The 21,130-nt window shown below is 43.3% G+C and overlaps 1 protein-coding gene across 1 annotated transcript in view; it reads right to left on the bottom strand.

Moving 5' to 3' along the window:
• The window catches only part of TMEM132D (transmembrane protein 132D), a 752,033-nt gene that overhangs the window by 228,693 nt on the left and 502,210 nt on the right, over positions 1-21,130 (bottom strand). The window contains 1 exon segment of the mRNA XM_055080563.1: positions 4,208-4,391. Within this exon segment, the coding sequence (XP_054936538.1) occupies positions 4,208-4,391 (184 nt within the window).

Genomic DNA, 21,130 nt, shown 5'->3' on the forward strand with positions numbered 1-21,130 from the left:
TATATATATATATATATATATACTTTTTAAAAATATTCTTTTCCATGATAGTTTATCACAGGATATTGAATATAGTTCCCTGTGCTCTACAGTAGCACCTTGTTGTTTATCCATTCTATATATACTAGTTTGCATCTGCTAATTCCAAACTCCCAATCCATCCCCCGCCCACCCCCTGCCCCCCGGCCCCCGGCAACCACCAGTCTGTTCTCTATGTCTGTGATTCTGTTTCTGTTTTGTAAAGAAGTTCATTTGTGTCATATTTTAGATTCCATATATAAGTGATATCATATGGTATTTGTCTTTCTCTGTCTGACTGACTTCACTTAGTATGATCATCTCCAGTTGCATCCATGTTGCTGCAAATGGCATTATTTCACTCTTTTTTATGGCTGAGTAATATTCCATTGTATATATATGTACCACATCTTCTTTATCCATTCATCTGTCCAGGGACATTTAGGTTGCTCCCAGGTCTTGGCCATTGTGAAGAGTGCTGCTAGGAACAAAGGGGTGCCCTCCCAAACCTGTTCTCCACGTGGTGCTCTTCTAAAAAGATACATCGATGCAGCGGCTGCTGTGCTGAAAACCTTCCAGTGGCTCCCCATCACATTTAAAGATTCACCTCATTCTAGCTCACAAGCCCCTGTGGGACCCTGAGCTCAACTCCAAGCATTCTCTCCTCATGGACTTCTCGTGGTCCAGGTGAGCTGGCCTTCCCTTTGCCTCTCTAACATTTCAAGAGTGTGGAACGCAGATGAGTAGATAACTAGATGCAATGATATCGGATGTCTTTCAAAGTCTCTCAGTGAATGCATAATGAACAAAAACAAAGTAAAGATGAAATAAAGTGGCAAAAGGTCTGTTTATAGAAGGTAACCCCCCCCTAAAAATGGCAAAAGTCCTTTCACCAGTCAAGTCGAAGGTGAAATGAAGCAGCTTTCTCTGGAAAAGGGACTCAGAACACTCCAAATACAAAAGACTGGGGGTCGGTACTCTGAAGACTTTACTCTTAGTTCCAGAGGAAGATGCTCAGATAGTATTAGTAAAAACTCATCTGACCAAACATGTTTTCATGCACTTTGTTCATTTCACTTCAAGAATCAGTGAGCATCCCCCAATGTTCCCAGCAGCATTATTTACAACAGCCAAGACACAGAAACAACCTAAATGTTCATCAACAGATGAGGAGATAAAGAAGATGCGGTACATATACACGATGGAATATGACGCAGCCATAAAAAAGAACAAAATTTTGCCATTTGCAGCAACATGGATGGATGGGGAGGGCATTATGCTACATGCAATAAGTCAGACAGAGAAAGACAAATACTGTATGAAATCACTTACATGTGGAATCTAAAAAATACAACAAACTAGTGAATATAACAAAAAAGAAGCAGACTCACAGATATAGAGAACAACCTAGTGCTTGCCAGGGGGGAGAGGTGGGGGACAGGCAATATAGGGGAGGGGGAGTGGGAGGTATAAAATACTGGGTGTAAGACAGGCTCAAGGATGTGCTGTACAACACCGGGATATAGCCAATTCTTTGTAATAACTGTAAATGAAAAGTAACCTTTTAAAATTGTATAAAAAAAATCAGTGAGCATCTACACAGTTCCTAGCACTCTTCTTATCTTAGGATCATTCCCTTCCCTGAAAGAATTTACAACATAATTGCCAAGGAATTATTTACCCTTTGCATCCTGTAACTAAGTGATCATAATAAAAGCAAACATTTATTGTATGTTTGACTGTACTCGACACTCTTCCAAGCCCTCCTGAATTATCATTTTATCCTTACATCAACCTTATGAGTAAGTATCACCTCTCCCCACTTTATAGATGAGGAAACTGAGCCACAGTGAAATTAAGCACTGTTGCATAGTTAGAAAGAGCAGACTAAGATATAGGTGTCTTATTTTGCTTCCCAGGAGGCTCATAAAGATGAATACAGAATGGAAAACACTCAGGTGCCAGGATGAGGGACCTCTCTGAGCCTCAGTTTCCACATATGGAAATGGAGGAGGATTGTTTCAAATACTGCTCATTGCCTCAGAATATCTAATCTCCTCTTGTTCCCTTGTAACAAAACCTGAGCAATGTGCCATGCTAAAAAATCAATTTACAAGCCTTCCTTCCAACTAAGTACGTCCATATGACCAAGTTCTGGCTAATTGGATATACCCAGAAATATTATGTTGGATTCTTGTGAAGACTTCTTGCAAGGGAAAAGGAACTGACCCAGTTTGATTTGCATTCTTACTTTTTCTGGTAAGCAGAATGTGGATATGCTGGCTGGCATTCCAGCAGCCATTTTGGATCATGAGGTAACCATGAGGATGGAATCTATATCCTTGACTGCTGAAGCAGAAATAAAGATGGAGCCTGAATCTCAGACAGCATGGGGAACCATACCAGCCCCAGACCACCAACCTTAGGAGTTCTTTTACGTGAAAGAAGAAACATACTTGTATTAAAGCCACTATTGGCCTGGGTAGAGTGGAGTGAGTGGGGTTTGTTAGGGCTACGGTAAGGGTTATGGTGAGGGCTTGTTCTCGGCCAAATGCATTTCCTAACTGAGAAAAGGGTCAGCTAGGTCTTAGCTGAGATTCTTTCTAGCTCTGCCATTACACACACTTCTGTGATTACACGTATCATAGCCAGAGAGGTTGATGTGAGGTGAGAACGGTTGCAGAGACCAGCGGCGGACAGAGAAAGAGGTTTTTGTGAGCGTGGGGATTACTGTGAGTTGTGAAGAACAAGGGGGTTTGGAACAGGTGGACAGTCCAGGCGGGAGAAATGCTGAGCGAGGGAACCAAGCACACCGCCCGATGCAGAAACAAGCAATGGAAGCCGCTCAGAGTACCGCTCAAAGCTCATCAGACCAGAGGTGCTGAAAGGGAGCAAATTCAAATAATTACTTCTTTGAGACAAGTGGTCTCGCCATCCCCAGTAACAGAACCACTAATAGCCTAAACGAAAGAGTGCTGCTGTCACACATGAAATAATGCACCAGGGGAGGCTCGGTGCCTTTACAATAAAAGAAATCGTTAATAAGAGCCCTGATCGAATGAAGGACCTCAACAACATTGCGTTTCCTAATGAACAGCGTAATAACTAACTTACTGTCACCAGGCAACTGTCCGCATCACCTTGTATTGAAAGAGTGATTCCTGACGTCCTTTCACAACCACATAATAACACTTGTCAATAGTTCCTAATAGATGGTGAGGGGGAGACAGCAGGCTATCAACGGATAGGTCAACCCACCCCTCACTTCCGACAGTAAAAGTACTTTTGTAACAGGCGAAAGCTCAAATTACCGTCCGCAGACTCACAATCCCAAGGCATTTGACCTGGGGAAATTCACATTAAGAAAATGTGTTATTCCTTTGCAGAGAGGCCCCGGGGAAAGGCGGGGCTAGAGAGGGCGTTAGTGTGCTTTGCTTAGGTGAAACCTGGGTGATCAGTCTTTTCCCACAGGCAATGTATTCCGTTGCATAGCAACCAGGGGGTGGGTCCTTTCAAGGATGAAAGCCCATCTCTGTTCCCCAAATCCTAGAAAACATGTGGACAGACCTAGAGTCCTAAATCGTTCAGCGGTAGATGACAAGTTATACATAGATGGCCTGTGAATGAATTATAGTTAACTCTTTCTTAGATAGGCTTGATTTAAAAAAAAAACTAGTTCTACCAGGAACAAATTGGTGTTTCGCATTAAAACTATATTAACGGCTTCTCTTGAAAAGTCAGTAGATATTAAGAATTCAGAATCCGGCTTGGTTTTCCTTCATGGCAAACGTGGCAGGGCCTTATCACTGGGTAGCTGTTTGTCAAGTCACCTGCCACATTTCACTCAGATACTTGATCTGTTTGGTCTCTGCAGGTGTATGTGTTTGAGATCCTTGAACAGTCTCCAATGTATCATACAAACATCCTGATTAAATCATTAATACTTTTCATATAATGGAAGACCCAGATGTAATTCCTGGATTTTGATTACTTTCTAAAGAATATTCTAAAGATATTCTTGAGAAAAACATTTTTTCAGCATCGGCGATTTGCAGTAACTTCATCATTCAGTTTCCCCCCACCCTGGTTCTGAGCTCACTGATGTGTCCCCAACGTGTCTGGGTCACGGTGTGGTACCTTGCCTTTCCCTGAGGTCTGTATTAACAGCCCAGGGCAGGGATATTCTCACCATGGCCAGTGGAATGATGCCAATCAGGTCCTTCTGGCTCACGTAGATCTTGGAGACGCCCAGGTCAGATGTGATGTCTCCTGGATATTCAACCTGCCACGTAACAAGCTGTGTGGTTGGCGGGTCACTGGGCTCTTGGATCTCCACGTCGATCTGCATGACTTCATAGGAGGCGCCCTCCGCACTGGAGAGAAGGAGAGAACAACTTTGAGGACCGAGGTGAGCACCCTTGCCAGGCAGAGTGGACTATTTCAATGTGTGTTCACATCGTCCCCGCGAAGAGCTTGTCAGAAACGCGATCCCTAGTGTCCGCTGACAGATGAATGGATAAAGAAGATGTGGTACATGTATACAATGGACTACTACTCAGCCATAAAATAGAGTGAAAGAATGCCATTTGCAGCAACGTGGATGGACCTAGAGATGATCATACCAAGTGAAGTAAGTCAGAAAGAGAAAGACAAATATCATATGATATCACTTATATGCGGAATCTAAAAAAATGATACAAATGAACCTGTTTACAAAACAGTAATAGACCCACAGACATAGAAAACAAACTTATGTTGACCAAAGGGGAAAGCAGGGATGGGAGTGGAGGAATAAATTAGGAGGTTGGATTAAAAGATACACACTGCTGGGCTTCCCTGGTGGCGCAGTGGTTGAGAGTCCGCCTGCCGATGCGGGGGACGCGGGTTCGTGCCCCGGTCCAGGAGGATCCCACGTGCCGCGGAGCGGCTGGGCCCGTGAGCCGTGGCCGCTGCGCCTGCGCGTCCGGAGCCTGTGCTCCGCAGCGGGAGAGGCCACAACAGTGAGAGGCCCGCGTACCGTCAAAAAAAAAAAAAAAAAAAAAAAAAAGAGATTTAAAAGATACACACTACTATGTATAAGATAGATAAGCAACATGGATTTACTGTTTAGCACAGGGAACTATATTCAATATCTTGTAATAACCTATCACGGAAAATCATCTGAAAAAGAATATATGTGAATCACTTTGCTGTACACCTGAAACTAACCCAACATTGTAAGTCAACTATACTTCCATAAAAAAAGAAAGAAAGAAAAAAAAGAAATTCGATCCCCAAAGAAAAAACAACCTTTAACAAGATTCACAGCCTTGGCCTGGACTTAGACACCATCACTCAAACTTCCCAACCCCTGTTTTCTGTGAGCTTCTCAGAGTCCCCAGGACGGGTGTTTGTGGATAATTACGGGAAATGCTGATTGAATTTCCTAAATGCTTTCTTCCCCGTGCTCCTTCTAGGAGGATGGAGGATAGGATTCTTTCCCTCACTCCCAGAAATCTCTTTGCTGCCTATATTGGATTTTCCAAAGCCACGGTCCATTCAAGTTGGGTGCACAGAATTTTAAAGGACTTTGAGGGTGATGTGGCTTTGTTACCCAGTGGGGGTGAGACAGGATTGCAGAGAATCAGAGCCAAGGCATGAACAGGAGAAAGGGACCACAGGACCCACACGGATGAACGAGGAGAAGTAGCCAGATGTTACCTGGATATAGGAGTCATTCTGACCATGATTAGTTTTTAGACAGTCTGGGTTTTCTATAAACACGTATCCGGAAACGAATCCAAGTTAGAGTATCACGATGATTTTTGCAGCTATTTTGGTTAGTTTAATTTACTGGCTACCCCTTCTTCTTTTTCATAGTCTGCTTTTATAAAATGTGTGCTCTTCTAAGTGACAGGTTAAAAAAAAAAAAGGCAGAGGTGGTGCCAGCCACTCCCTGAGGGAAGAAGTGAAGAAATACAGGTGAGAATTCACCTGGGAGGCAGCAAGGAGAGAGACTTTTTAACCCTTCGTGACCAAAGCCACTTCCACCTATCAGATCCTTCTCTAGAGATTTGAGTTACACATAATTGCAAAATGACCACTGACTCTGACATTTAGAAGGACAAGGTTTGGCCTTTTATATATATATATATGACCAAGCTATTGAGACTTCTTTATCACACCATCAAACCCATGCAAATGTATCAATAAGAAGCTCAGAGATAAATGGTGGTGATTTCGGGGAGGCTCCTTCTTAAAGTAACGGATGAGGTGGGATACTGAGATATCAGGGGTGACTAGAGTAAGAGGAGAGAAGGAGGGAGGAAGGAAACAAGAAGAAGAGGAGGAGGAACAAGAAGGGGAGGAGGAGGGCAAGAAACAGAGAAAGGAGGTCAGAAGTACTGCCCAAAGAGACAGCCCCCGTCACAGAGGTTAAATTCCTGCATGAGCACTGATCTCTCACACAGAACAGGAGTAGCTACAATTGTTAAGAATCCGCCTGCCGATGCAGGGGACACGGGTTCGAGCCCTGGTCCGGGAAGATCCTACACGCCGCAGAGCAACTAAGCCCCTGCGCCACAACTACTGAGCCTGCGCTCTAGAGCCCCTGAGCCACAACTACTGAAGCCGGCGCGTCTAGAGCCCGTGCTCCGCCAACAAGAGAAGCCACCGCAACGAGAAGCCCGCGCACCACGACGAAGAGCGGCCCCCGCTCGCTGCACCTAGAGAGAGCCCGCGCGCAGCAACGAAGACCCAAAACAGGCATAAATAAATAAATAAATAAATAAATAAATTTATGTGTAAAAAAGTGATATCTATCTATCTATAGGTATATATACGATAGAATACTACTCAGCCATGAAAAACAATGAAATGCCATTGGCAGCAACATGGATTGAACTAGAGATTATCATAATAAGTGAAGTAAGAAAGAGAAAGACAAATATGCTATGATATCACTTACATGTGGAATCTAAAGAAAGGGTACAAATGAACAGAAATAGAGAGGCACCTGGTTTTTAAATCCTACAAGACTCACTCTCTCTTGGCTTCTGAAAGAAAGATGTTGAACTCTTTAAGAAACAGTGGTTGTGATAAGAATTAGAAACAAATTGTGTCAGCCACAGTGGACTGATCCCCTCTCCAGGTTTCTTTTCCTAAGACACATGCCGTTGTCTTTTTGGAACTTCAAACGAGGGTTTCCACAAGTACAGGAAACTTGGGATTGTGATGCTAGAACACATCCTGGTTTTCATATTTGGAATTCGCAAGCTTTCGGTATTCCCCTCCTGTTCAGGAAATGGGACAGTCCTTCTTTCGGCTGTTCTGAGCCTTGCCTTCTATGTTTAATCACAAAGAAAGGGAGAACTGCAGAGTAGAACTGGTAAGAGTTGAATTCAGAAACTCAGTTCCACAACAGAGGTGTATGGGAATTCCTTCAGAGCAGTAATTCCTCATACGCAGTAACGTGACCCTACTCCACACTTCACACCGTTCCCTCCTGTTTTTTCCTTCCAGGTGCACTAACCTCAAGCAAACTGAACACTCCTGGCCTCCAGTGGAACATGGGACTTTCCGTACCCCCATCTCCCCACATTTTACTCATGGAGTTCACTTTATCAGAAATACCTTTATCCATCTCTCCATAGACTCAACTTCTTCCCATTCCGCAAGACCCACCGAGAAGAACAACATCAGCAATAATTTTTAAAGTGCTCTATTTACTTCATCTAATTTTATTCCTCCAGTAAACTTGCATGGTTGTCCTATCAAGTTTGATTTTCTCTTTTCCCTTAGATCCCCTGTCTGGCCAAGATGTAAAGGAAAACAGTTTTTTTGAGCTAACTTTCCTCTATCTGACGTGCTGATGAGAACACCCTAAATTGGGAATTCTTAACCTGGCGACCACAGCAAACTTTAGGAAGGTTGTGTATCTTGAAATTGCATGTTTTTCTTGAATGATTCCTTAGCTTGCACGAGCTTCTCAATATCTCTGATGCAGGAGGGTGTGCAAGAGGTTCCTGACAATTTCCTCTGTAAATTCTGCATATGGTGATCTAGCTTTGGAATAGCTCATCATGTGTGTCTTGTCGAGTCAGTGGAAATTTGAATTTTAATAACTTTTTGTAAATATTTAGCACTTGAGAGCTTCCAGAACGCTTGCATATTTGGCAATATTTACCACTTCTTCCTGTTTAACTGGAAAGCTAAGGACCGTACCTTTGCAGTTGGAGTGTGCGTTTTAGCCTGAAGCATCCTGAAAAGAGTAGCCGTGCTTAGCCTGTGTGGCTAGCACAAAGGACAGTGCCTGGTATCTGCTGTGTTATAGGAGATAAATAGAGTAGAATTAAGTAGACTTTTATATAATGTGTCGGCATATTTTACACGCGGTGGTTCTCCACTTTACCTAGGCATCAGCGTTGCCTGAGCAGGGGGAACTTGCCTGGCGGTCCAGTGTTTAAGACTCCCCACTTCCACTGCAGGGGGCACGGTTGGATCCCTGGCCAGGGAACTAAGATCCCGCAGGCCACAGGTCAAAAACAAAACAAAACAAAATTGCCCTGGGGAATTTTACAAATAAACCAATGGCCAGGCACCATTCAGATTTCTGATTGTTCCTGAGTGGCACCAAGGCACCAGTTTTGTTTTATTTTCTCTTCTTTTCTTTTTTCTCTTCTCTGCTTTTCTTTTCTTTCTTCCCTTCCATTTTCCTTTCTTTCTTTCCCTCTTTCCTTCCTTCCTTCGTTCTTTTTTCCTTCTTTCTCTCTCTCTCTTTCTTCTTTCTTTCTCTTTCTCTCTTTCTTTCTCTTTCTGTCTTTCTCTTTCTCTCTCTCTCCCTTTCTTTTTTTCTTTCCTTCTTTCTTTCCCTTTCTCTTCCTTTCTTCCTTTCTTTCTCTCTCCCTTTCTTTCTTTCTTCCTTTCTTTCTCCCGTTCTTTCTTTCTCTCTTTTTTCTTTCCTTCTTCCCTTTCCTTTCTCTTTCTTTCTTCCTTTCTTCCCTCCCTCCTTCCTTCCTTCCTTTCTTTCTTTTTCTTCCCTCCCTCCCTCCTTCCTTCCTTCCTTTCTTTCTTTCTCTTTCTCCTTCTCTCTTTCTCGTCTCGCCCTCCTTTCCTTGCTTCCATCTTTCTGTCTGTTCTTTTATCCAGGTGATTCCATTATGCAACCAGGATCATGAACAACTGCGTTAGAGGTTTATAAAGGTTTAATTATGTGGCTATCCATGCCCTTGGACGTACTGTGTGTATAATGGTATTAGAAATAGAATGTCCTAAGAGAGTGGATTTGGGAAATATGGTCAGTAAAATCGTGAAGACACAGATGAACCAAGAAGAAGAAACATTCAGGGTTTCCGACGTCCACTGAGTATGAAAGTGAGGAGGGACAAGAAGAGAGTTCCAGCCAAGGGGGGCAGGGGGGCTGGATAAGCATAAAGCGTTCGGATGCCACTTCTGGTGGCCCTACGCCCAGCCCCGCCCTCCCTGCCTCCCTGCTGTCCACCACCCATGGGCGAGCCAAAGAGATAGCAACACGGATGGGCAACGCTCGCTCGATGTGTGAGCTCCATCTGGAAGGCGGGACTGCTGTTAAGTGTGGGCAGGGTTTGCTTGGAGAACAGTGCAGTCACCCACGGAGAGGCTCAGGGCTGGATCACATACAGGCCTCAGAACGCTGTGGGCGTGGAGCTGCCTGCAGGATTAGCTTCTCCCACTGGTGTAGCTGCTACCAGCACAGGCAAGCTAAGAAGCCAGCTTCCTGCCCTGTCTTGCTTGCGGCTGTCCTTTGTATGGAAGACAACAGAAGCGGTAGCCGAGGAAGGAACGCAGGCTCTCATGGGCGCCTCAGATCCCTACTGACTGGTTCTGTATGTGTCGGTTTGCGGGGATCTTTTTGTCGTTTATTCTCTTTGACAGAGAAGATGAATGACATCTCCTCGATCTGAGGAACTCTTCTCATTTTCCAATAACGTTCCCCTACGTGGGCCCCTTGGTACACTGGGTTCAAAATCTAAGCCTTTTAGATACGCAACAAGGACTTACTGTATAGCACAGGGAATCATATGCCCATTATCTTGTAATAACCTACAATGGAGTATAATCTACAAAAATACTGAAACACTCTGCTGTACACCTGAAACTCACACAATATTCTAAGTCAACTGTACTTTAATAAAAGTCTAAGGTTTTGTCACTAGGAAGGGCTCCCTTTGAATAAAGACACACGGTTGGTGACATAGCCCGAGGCCTCCCCAAATTTAAGGAAAACAAAATGCCCTTTCAGGGAACAAGACTCTGGGTCAGCTCAGACACAGGCGATGACCACACCCTCCAGGGCCACGGCTCCAAACTCCAAGAAAGAAAACCAAACGTGAGGCTTTGCAGGACCACCTCAGCGCATCCCAAGGCCAAGAAAGGGCATCATTTTCAAACAAGAAGAAAAGCCTTGTTTGGGGATGGTCACGCTTCTTTTTCCAGAGTGATGGAACAACTAACCTTCACCGAGTACTTTGAATGTGATGAGCACCGTTTTAAGGGCTTTTTATGTCTTACGTCACGCAACCCTCAACGTATTCCAATAAATGTTATCTGCTTGCGGTTTGTAGACTAGAAACCTAGGCTCAAGAAGGGGAAAATATTTGTCCAGGGTCACCCAGCTACTGCATGCAGGAGCCAGGCGATCTGGTCACAGGATGCCCACTCCTGATCACTGGGTTCCAAGCCCCCCACCTCTTTTTCCAGTGCGAGGACAGGCATATGCTTATTAGTGATGAGGATCATTAAAGCAACTTCTCACCCCCCAGTAGAAACACAGGTCAGCACATTACACAGGGCTTCTTCAAGACCCCCAAAGTGGATGCTTTGAGTGAATTCTGCACAAGCAAAGCTGGGACATTTCTGTGACAAGATGCTTTGAGATGAGCACGTCTTGATGGTCTCCTGACACCTCTTCAAGTTCCGTGATGTGCTGATAAATCAAAGCAGAGATGTGGAAGTGAGAGCTTTAGATACGGAAGCCTACCATTCATTTGGCGAGATGAGAAACCAAGCAGACACAGACCTGCTAGCACTAGAACAGTTAAGAGCTACAATGCATCTTGAAGTTAACTGTATTTTTCTCCAGTTTAGAAAACCAACATATTATGGTAGGTCCTTACAAAAGCATACCAATGGTCAGACCGCATTCTGCCACCACCCACGTGGGCAACTGGCTCCCACCGCAAGTGTGAGTGTCGCAGGTAAGCTCCTGGGGCGGGTGGGGGAAGAAGAGAGTGAAATTCCATTTCCAGCTTAGGTTTTTCCAGGTGGCTCTCTAAAAGATAAACGGGTAAAATTTCTGGAAACAAAAGTAAAGCCGGAGAGAGGGAGAATCTATCTCTGAATGACCTTCAGATCACAGTCCTTAGGAAACAGTTGGAGATTTCTTCCCAAAACTTCAGCACACTTTCTAGAGGTCATATGAATGAGAGCCATTTATGATTGGGGAGCAAGTTATGGTGGACAGTGTCAGGGCTCCCCTCAAATCTCCTCGTATCCCTTCATCATTTCCACACGCCCTACCCCTGGCTTCTAAGTGCTTTTTCTTTCTATAATTTTAGGTTTTTCAGTCTTTATACAATTTTTAAAGGTGACTTTCCATCTACAGTTATTACAAAGTATTGACTATATTCCCCGTGTTGTACAATACATCCTTGAGCCAATAGTTTGTACCTCCCTGGCGCCCAGCCCTATATTGCCCGCGCCCCCCGCCTCAGTGGTAACCACTAGTTTCTTCTCTATATCTGTGATTCTGCTCCTTTTTAAAATTATATTCACTAGCTTGTTGTAATTTTTACATTTCACATATAAGTGATATCATACAGTATTTGTCTTCCTCTGTCTGACTTACTTCACTTAGTAGAACACCTTCTAGGTCCATCCATATGCTGCTGCAAATGGCAAAATTTTGTTCTCTTTTATGACTGAGTGCTCTTCCATTTTGTGTGTGTGTGTGTACGTATACACACACATCACATCTCCTTTATCTATTCACTGGTTGATGGACACTAAGGTTGTTTCCATGTTGTAAATAATGCCGCCATGAACACTGGGGTACATGTATCTTTTCGAATTAGTGTTTTTATTTTTTTCAACTATATACCCAGGAGTGGGATTGCTGGATCCTACGGTAGCTCTATTTTTAGTTTTTAAAGGAACTTCCCTATTGTTCTCCACAGTGGCTGCACTAGTTTACATTCCCACCAACCCTGTAGGAGGGTTCCCTTTTCTCCACATCTTAGTGCTTTTGTTTTTCATGATATCTACCTGTGACTTTCCTTGGATGGCTCTTCTTGAGTTTCTGGAGCCATCTTGCCCACAAGTGCAAAGAGCTGCACGTGCCTCAGTGTCTCCTGCCCTGGGAGGTGGCCCTTGGCCAGAGTCTGATGATGCAGCCGGCAAGCCCAGCTCCCTGGCCTCCAGTTGGGTCAGCTGGGGGCACTGTGCGTGCTCCAGAGTCTCCCCGTGGGATCAGGCTGAAGCCACCCTGAACGTAACTTCCGAAATGGCACTAGTGCTCGGGTTCTTCTCTTCTTTTCCTCTCTCTGCTCTCTTATTGGTTTCTCGGGAACTCTTCCTTCATAAATCACTTGCACACACGTTCTTGTCTCAGGGTCTGCTTCTTGGGAAACTGAAGGAATTTTTCAAGTAAGGAGCACACCAGGGGCAACTGACAAATGCTACGTGAAAGATTCTGGCACTGAAAGAGAAATGAGGAATGCGTGAAGGGGCGGAGGGGCCATTATTCAAGGTACTAAGCTGTCCTAGCTCCACTCGGAGAAATCCCCCTGACCAAAAGCCAGTATTTGTCTGCAGTGGCATCTTGGAAATCTGGATCAGCCCGAGACACGGGCAACCAGATGTCTCCCAAATGCAGGAGCCGTGGTCCTCCTTTTCCTTCCCTTCACATCTCCTTTTCAAGATTAAAAGAAGGATGTTACTCAAATTGTTTCTTCTTAGACATTATCACAGGAGTAAAATTTTCCACTACTGACATCTTTTTTCTAGCTTTTTCATTAGCATATTCAGAATAAAAACTTTTCATTATGAAGTAAAATATACTCAATCCCTTTAACACATGTACTTTACAATGAGATCTCTGTCCCCATAAATTTGTCTTCTCACGTCCTCTTGTTTCTGCCTTATAATACGCTGAGGTCTGGCAACCAGAGTTATTCTAGAGAAGAAAAATGGAAAGGCTGCAGCTTGAAAGAAATCATGCTGCAGTCCTTCTTTTATTCGGTGCCTCACTGCTTTGCTGTCCCAATATCTACTTCATTCATTCATTCATTCAAATGATATTTCTGTAGTTCTTCTTATTTACTGGACACCCCTCTGGGTGGTAGAGATGCAGATCCAAAGTGAGCTTAAAAAGATGGAGATCCAGAGGTCGCCCAGACCAAGCTGAGTCTGAGCATCTCTTTCTATCTCCACACGCAGTGACACCATTTTGGTAACTTGACATTGACTAGCGGGAGAATATTTTTTTCTTTTTTAAAAAAATTTTTATTGGAGTAGAGTGGATTGACGATGCTGTGTTAGTTTCTGCTGTACAGCAAAGCGAATCAGTTATACATATACATGTATCAACTCTTTTTCAGATTCTTTTCCCATATAGGCCACTTCAGAGTACAGAGTAGAGTTCCCTGTGCTATACAGTTGGTCCTTATTAGTTATTTATTTTATAAATAGTAGGTGTGCATGTCAATCCCAATCTCCCAATTTATCCCTCCCCCCATTACCCCCAGTAACCATAGGTTTGTTTTCTACATCTGTAACTGTATTTCTATTTTGTAGATAAGTTCACTTGTATCCTTTTTTTAAGATGCCACATATACGTGATATCATATGATATTTGTCTTTCTCTATCTGACTTAATTTCACTCAGTATGACAATCTCTAGGTCCATTCATGTCGTTGCAAATGGCATTATTTTGTTCTGTTTTATGGCTGAGTAATATTCCATTGTATGTATGAACCACATCTTCTTTACCCATTCTTCTGGCGATGGACATTTAGGTTGCTTCCCTGTCTTGGCTATTGTAAACAATGCTGCAATGAACATTGGGATGCTTGTGTCCTTTCAGACGATGTTTTTCTCCAGATATAGGCCCAGGAGTGGGATTGCTGGGTCCTATGGCAGCTCTATTTTTACTTTTTAAAGGAACCTCCATACTGTTCTCCATAGTGGCTGCACCAATTTACATTCCCACCAACAGTGTAGGAGGGTTCTGGGGGGAATATTTACACCACGGAAATTGGCAAATGCCATAACTCAGGGTTCCTTCCAAACCCCCAAAGAGTAGATGGCTGAAGATCCTTGCTCTTCTCAAGCGTACAGTCTAGTGGGGAAGATGGTCACGCAATAAGTTGTCACTTCAAAAAGCGTAAATTGGCCACTGTAAGAAAAGGTGAGAATCAGAGGTAGCTGGCGAGATACAAGCTATGTTAGAGGACGCTGGTGTAGTCAGGGAGACCCGGACACGTTCCCTGGGGCAGCAGGGCTTGGGCTGTGATCTCTATACAGGATGGGTTCCAGGCAGAAGGAACTGCACATACAAATGCCCTGTGCTTGGGGGAGCAGGGTGGGTTGAAGAAAACAAAAGAAACTGGTGTGGATGGAACACCCAGAGGGCTTGGAATTGAGGCATGAGATGCAGGGTGGGTGGGGGGGGGACAGTCCTTGTAGCCACATTCAGAGCATCTTTTGTTTCCAGAGTCAGCAAACTATGGCTGGTCAGTCAATTCCAGCCATAGCTTGTCCATGCACAGATCTTAGGCTAAAAACACCTTTGATGGGCTTCCCTGGTGGCGCAGTGGTTGAGAGTCCGCCTGCCGGTGCAGGGCGCACGGGTTCGTGCCCCGGTCTGGGAGGGTCCTGCATGCCGCGGAGCGGCTGGGCCCGTGAGCCGTGGCCGCTGGACCTGCGCGTCCGGAGCCTGTGCTCCGCCGCTGCGGGGGGCCGCGGCAGTGAGAGGCCCGCGTACCGCAAAAAAAAAAAACAAAACACCTTTGACATTTTTAAACACTGTCAGAAAATAAATAAGAATATGCAGGCTAAAACCCCATTGTAGTATTCCCCCACTGAATAAAGTCTTCCTTACTGTTAAAAAGAAAAGAATATGCAGGCTAGAAAGCATATGGCACACATCTCACCCCTTACGGGAAAAGTTTGCAAATCTCTGCTCTTTATCATGAGAAATGGGAAATTATTAAGACTTTAACAAAATAATAAACTAACATTGATTTCAATATGTAAAGGCTTGGAAAAAAATCATCACTGGAAGAGATTAGGAGATGGGCAAATATTTATTCCCACTGATGAAAAATAAATTTGGGTTTAAGAGTTGATCTGAGACTGTTCTGAGTAAGAAAAATAGGAAATGAAAGAGCACGGGTGCAGGCAGAAGCCCTGGAATAAAAACTGCACCTGGGATAAGCATTCACAGACCAGACTTACTGTATAAGATAAGAAAAAGTATAGAATGACACAGGGAACTCTATTCAAAATCTTATGATAAACCATAATGGAAGAGAATATTAAAAAAGAACGATATATATGTATACATATATATGTATACATATATACGTATATAACTGACTCACTTTGTTGTACAGCAGAAATTAACGCAACATTGTAAATCGACTATACCTCAATTTTTTAAAAAAAGTACAGAAGGGTCTTAATTGAACTAGGAACGATAGGTCAAGCCAAATTATAGATCACTGTAATGGGAGAAAAAAATGGAAACAAAAAGTGACATTCTTTCAGATGGGTTATGAGTCCTACAAAAATGTCTGCAGAACATTAGCATTTGAAACAGAGTAAGGGACATTCTTCATTGTGTGGAACCGTCTGTCATCCTGGGCCCTGCCCTAGAGGTGCTGAAAGCAAACCCCAATTATTATGACAATTATTATTATGCTGAACCACACCCAACACTCTCTAAAGAGAAGCACAGACCTGCTGCGTGTCTAGGATCTTTAGTCTGATTTACCTGTCCTTAGGGAGTGCTTCTCTGAACCAGGTGGGGTTCAGAAGTGGTCATTTCCTTTCTTTTCTCCCAACTGCACACCCTGTTTTGAACACCACGATCCTCCATGTAAAAGTGTAAGTGTAGGATCAATGGGGATGAAGGTGGGGGAATGGATGGAGCAAGAGGAGGTATTCTTGCTGAGGCCTCCGGATGGGGGGAGAGGAGCAGGCAGTGATTACTTTGCTCATTCCACAGCGTAGGGGGCGTGGGATAGGCTCCCTTGAAACTCGCGACCACAGCTACCCTCCATCTGACCACCCAGTGAAGGTTCCTGACCAGGGCATGCTGGGTGGGTTTGCGGTGGGAATGCGGAAAGAGAGTTTTCCAGATCAGTCCACCAATGGGTGGGGGTCAGGAAAGGCTCCCACAGGGAAGTCAATCCAAGAAGAGGTGGGGTCTCCCCTGGAAATGTGGCCACCACCTTCTGGGCCAAGAAATTCCTGATCCCTCACCTGGATTCCTCCCACTATGCAGTATGGCTTTTGCCTTCCTTGTTCTGATGACAAAGGTGGCTTGCAGAGTCTGCATTTCAGCCTATGGCTCCTTCCTGGATGGGCCCACTGCTGGGGTCTGACGGAGGGGACCCTATAGGGGTCAAGCAGTCAAACCATGTATGGGTTTGTCCTTGTCTAGAAACACAAATGAAGTTTAGTAGTCAGGGCATCCTGGCGTACACCAGGACGTTGCCACCTGCCAAAGCAGCCCTAGAGTCCCACAGTCTGAATGGGAAGTCCATCAAAAGGGTGAACGGTTTGAAAACACCACGATGGCTACAGTGTTGAGAAAGGATCAGAGGTGGACCAGAGAATACCCAGTAGAGATTCAAAAGAAATGAGGTTGTAGGAGAGACACACTTGAGCTTGGGTGGGTGGTAGGAATTTGCAGGACTGATGCTCATGGTGTACGTATATGAGCTTCTGTCTTTCCGGACCGGGGTACGAACCCGTGTCCCCTGCATTGGCAGGCGGACTCTCAACCACTGCGCCACCAGGGAAGCCCTGAGCTTCTGTCTTGATTTTAAATTTTAAGCTCCTGTTGGTAGAGCCACTGTCTTCCTGCCCAATGACTGTCTCCACTGGGTACCACCTTCTACTGCAGATTTGCAAGAAAACAGACACACCACAAAGGTATTCACTGCTCCTGATAAACACAAAGACACTAAAGCTTATAGACCAGCCTTCCCTGCAGCAAGGAAGGGTAAATGAAGAAACTGAAAGCAGGGAAGATACCTGAAGAAATAGAGGGGCTCCTTGTATCTGGACAAGGACTCTGTGATGCGCCATTGACAGAAACATAGACCTTATTCAATGATCTCTCCTCACTTAGCATCTGCATCCTAAATGTCCATCAGAAACGTCATTGTTATGCCAACTATTATACAGAGAATGGCTAAATGACAAGGTCTTACTGTATAGCACAGGGAGCTCTATTCAATGTCCTGTGGTAAACCCTAAGGGAAAAGAATCTGAAAAAGAATGTACATATATGTATAACTGAATCACTTTGCTGTCAACTATACTTCCATTAAAAAAATAGAAAAAAACTGATTGAAGTGAAAAAAATTAACTAAATGTCATTGTTGATTGCTATTTGTATATAGAATGCAATCACATGCAAACACCATGCAAATCTACTGCAAAGGGATATTTTTAATCTTTTCAAAGATGTCATATTTAATAAAATCCACCAATGGAATCTTGGATAGAATTGCTTGCATTACTTGATTCACACATGAAATGATTGACACACTGGGACATGGCAGACATGTTAGTGTTTGAGATTAGGGAAAATCAAGAAGGATGGTGACAATTTAAGAACTTCAAAAACATATGACATGGCTAACAAAAGCACGAGATAAGCCTTTGATAAAAGTTGATGAAGACCTAAATTGCTTTCTCAAAATTGATCAAATCTGAAAGAGGGTTTTTTGTTTTTCCTTCTGAAAGATTACCTCTCCCACCCAATCAATCCTGGTTTCAGTCCTTATCTGAGAATAAGGCCATAATTCTAATTGTAACTTGTTTATTTAAGGTGAAATAACCTGATCTTCTCTGTCTTAAGCTTCATTTATAAATGGCAAGTTCCTAATCAAACTCATTTGTAACTACTTTTATTATGACATTTCAACCTCTATTTGACATAGATGGATTTTTTTTTTTTAGAGTATAGTCGATTTGTTACATTGATACAATTTTGATACAACGTTGTGTTAGTTTCAGGTGTACAGCAGAGCGAATCAGTTATACAAATACACGTATCCACTCTTTTTTAGATTCTTTTCCCATATAGGTTATCACAGAGTATTGAGTAGAGTTCCCTATGCTATACAGTAGGTCCTTATTAGTTAGGTATTTTATATACAATAGTGTGTATATGACATAGATGGACTTTAAATGATTTTTTTAAAGAGTATGTATTATCCTCAGTGAAAGAGGGTTTCCAGCACTCAGAGTAAAAGAGACACAGGAATGAAGTGGGAGGGATGGAGAGTCAGAAACCACGAAAGGTTTCCGCTCAGAAACAGGAAAGAAAGGCAAAATCCTACTTAAAAGTGAAATGTTCTTGGAGTGATCCTGGAAGCGCCCCCCACACCCTCCCATCCCCATCAGGAAGTGTTTTCCACACGTGAGTTGAAACTTTTGCTGCAGACAAAAATAGAAAGAAAAATATAGTCAACTCTTTCCTCTCCATATCATGACATTTTCTTAAACATATTCACTTGGAGATGGAGAGATATTTTATTTTATGTATTTCTTTTCATCGGGAGTTGTTTTAAAAAATTATTTAAAAAATCCGATTTGTATGGCACAGACACATTAGCTTCCCTGCCAGGGCTGCGGACGGCTGGAGCTCACATCGCGTCTGCAGAAACGGGTAACAGGAATGCCATCAACTCTTTCCGCTCAGCATCTCCGATGAAACCCTAGATGCGCCTTGGGCAGAACACACAAAATCAGAATAGAGTGGAATTGGCAAGGAAGGGGAGCCAGCTAATTATGTGCAATTAGCTCTGAATATCTCAACCTCTCCTCTTTGGGTATTAGCAAGAGGGTCTATCTTTGCAACACCAGCTCTGCATGCAGGCTCCTTCACCCCTGTAACTCTGATTGACAGTTGTACACGGCACGGCGTTGCCCCTTAGTCTTTGCTCTTGATAATTTTTAATGACAAATATTTCCTCTGCGATTTACTGTATAGTACAGGGAACTATATCCAATACCTTGTAATAACCTATAATGGAAAAGAAAATGAAAAAGAATATGTATATAATACATATATTATATATATGTATAACTGAATCGCTTTGCTGTCCACCTGAAACTAATACCATATTGTAAATCAACTATAGTTTAATAAAAATTTTTTTAAAAATTAGTATTTCACAACTTCAAAAAAGGTTTCCTCTAATCCCTCCACTTTTATGTATTTATATTTTAAGAAGAACACACTAAGAGGAAACTCTATCTCAGCAGGCTATGTCAGCAGACGGGTCAAAGGAAGGCAGTCTGGAATGAAATTCTTTGTGTTTTGACAAGGGTTTTTAGTACCTCGTCTTAGGGGAAGCGCCGTAGCTCACAAGTGATGGCCAAAGAACTGTCTCCGTCAGGAAAGCAAGGTAGGATTCCCCAAACGTGCACCTCGGACAGCTAAATTGAATGTAAAATCTTAAGCACAAAAATCTAACACCGTCAGCCTGATCGTGAAAGAAATGACAAGCCAAGACGAATTTTCTTTATCTAGCTGTGATCACTTTATGCACGCAATTGAATTGCTGGAGTGGAAACAAAGGTTCTCCGTTCATGTGAAAATGCAAACAGGATTATTAACTGATAGAGATGATCATCCTAGCTCTCCCAACGGTTTCCTCAACTCCCATCTGATGCGACAAATGAAAGCACCGAGAGGCTCAGTTGTTTTATGCTTTCGCACTAAAAAACCAATTAAAATATGTATCCAGTTAACTGCTCCTAGGAAAGCGAGGATTCTGTGTCTTTAGGCTTACCTGGTCCACTCCCACACGAACAAGCCACACGACACCCCATGATCAATATGCACTTGTGCTTCAGTCCGCCACGTGCCCCAGGTCTGAGGCTGAAGAATTAATTTGCTGGTTGAGTTAATAGAATGTCAATGAATTTCTCGGTATAAATGTCAACACATTCACTTAAGCTTCATGATTTAAATATAATTAAAGATAAACTTTAAGTCAATGTTGGCTTTATGGTTTGGAACGTGATGGGTGACTTGCTTCAGTCTCACAAAGCTGCTGGGAAGGAGAATTTCATCAAGAAGTTTGTTTTCCTCATATAAGCAGCTGTGTTTGTTATCAGTTTCAAGTGAGGAGAGAGAAGTCCCTCACATTATTTTATTGAAGGCTTCAAACACCCACCTATTAACCTTCACAGTTCAGGTCACTCCCGGAGAGATTTTACAGCATGGAAGTTTATTTGGTCTTTGTGAGCATTCTCTAAATGAGATAGTAGCTATAGGCAGGGAAATGTAGTGGTTGAGCGAATGGACTTTGGACCGAATTACACTCAGAATAGAATCCTATGTTACCAGTTATGTGATCTAATATTTAATCTCCTTAAGCTTCAGGTGTCTCAACTATAACACAGTCAGTAATCACAACTACCTCAGCACAAATGACCTCATTGAATCATCATCACCAGGGCAAGGACTCCCTCATACAGCCGTGCAGGTCGTGCACTGCCCAAGTGAAAGATATACCACACTGACTGTGTGAATGATGCCCCTAGAATTGTTCAGTGCACCACCCGCACACTGTACTCAGAGGGCTGACCACCACACCAAGAGATAGATGCGATTCTTGATTAATTACCCATTTTCATATCCGTTTCTCTTCGCAGAGAGTAAATGTTTTGAGGACAGGAAATATTCCTTCCCTTTCTTCTCATTTCCTTCCTCCCCCCTTCCCTTCCTCTGTCCCTCCTTTCTTTCATTTCTTTCCTTTCGACTGTTTCTTTTACTCAGACTTTATAGACCCTATATGTTCTAGGTTCTCAGTAGATCAGTATTCCATAAGGGAGTGATTCGATAAC

Source organism: Physeter macrocephalus, chromosome 19 (assembly GCF_002837175.3).
Source record: "Physeter macrocephalus isolate SW-GA chromosome 19, ASM283717v5, whole genome shotgun sequence".
Taxonomy (NCBI): domain Eukaryota; kingdom Metazoa; phylum Chordata; class Mammalia; order Artiodactyla; family Physeteridae; genus Physeter; species Physeter macrocephalus.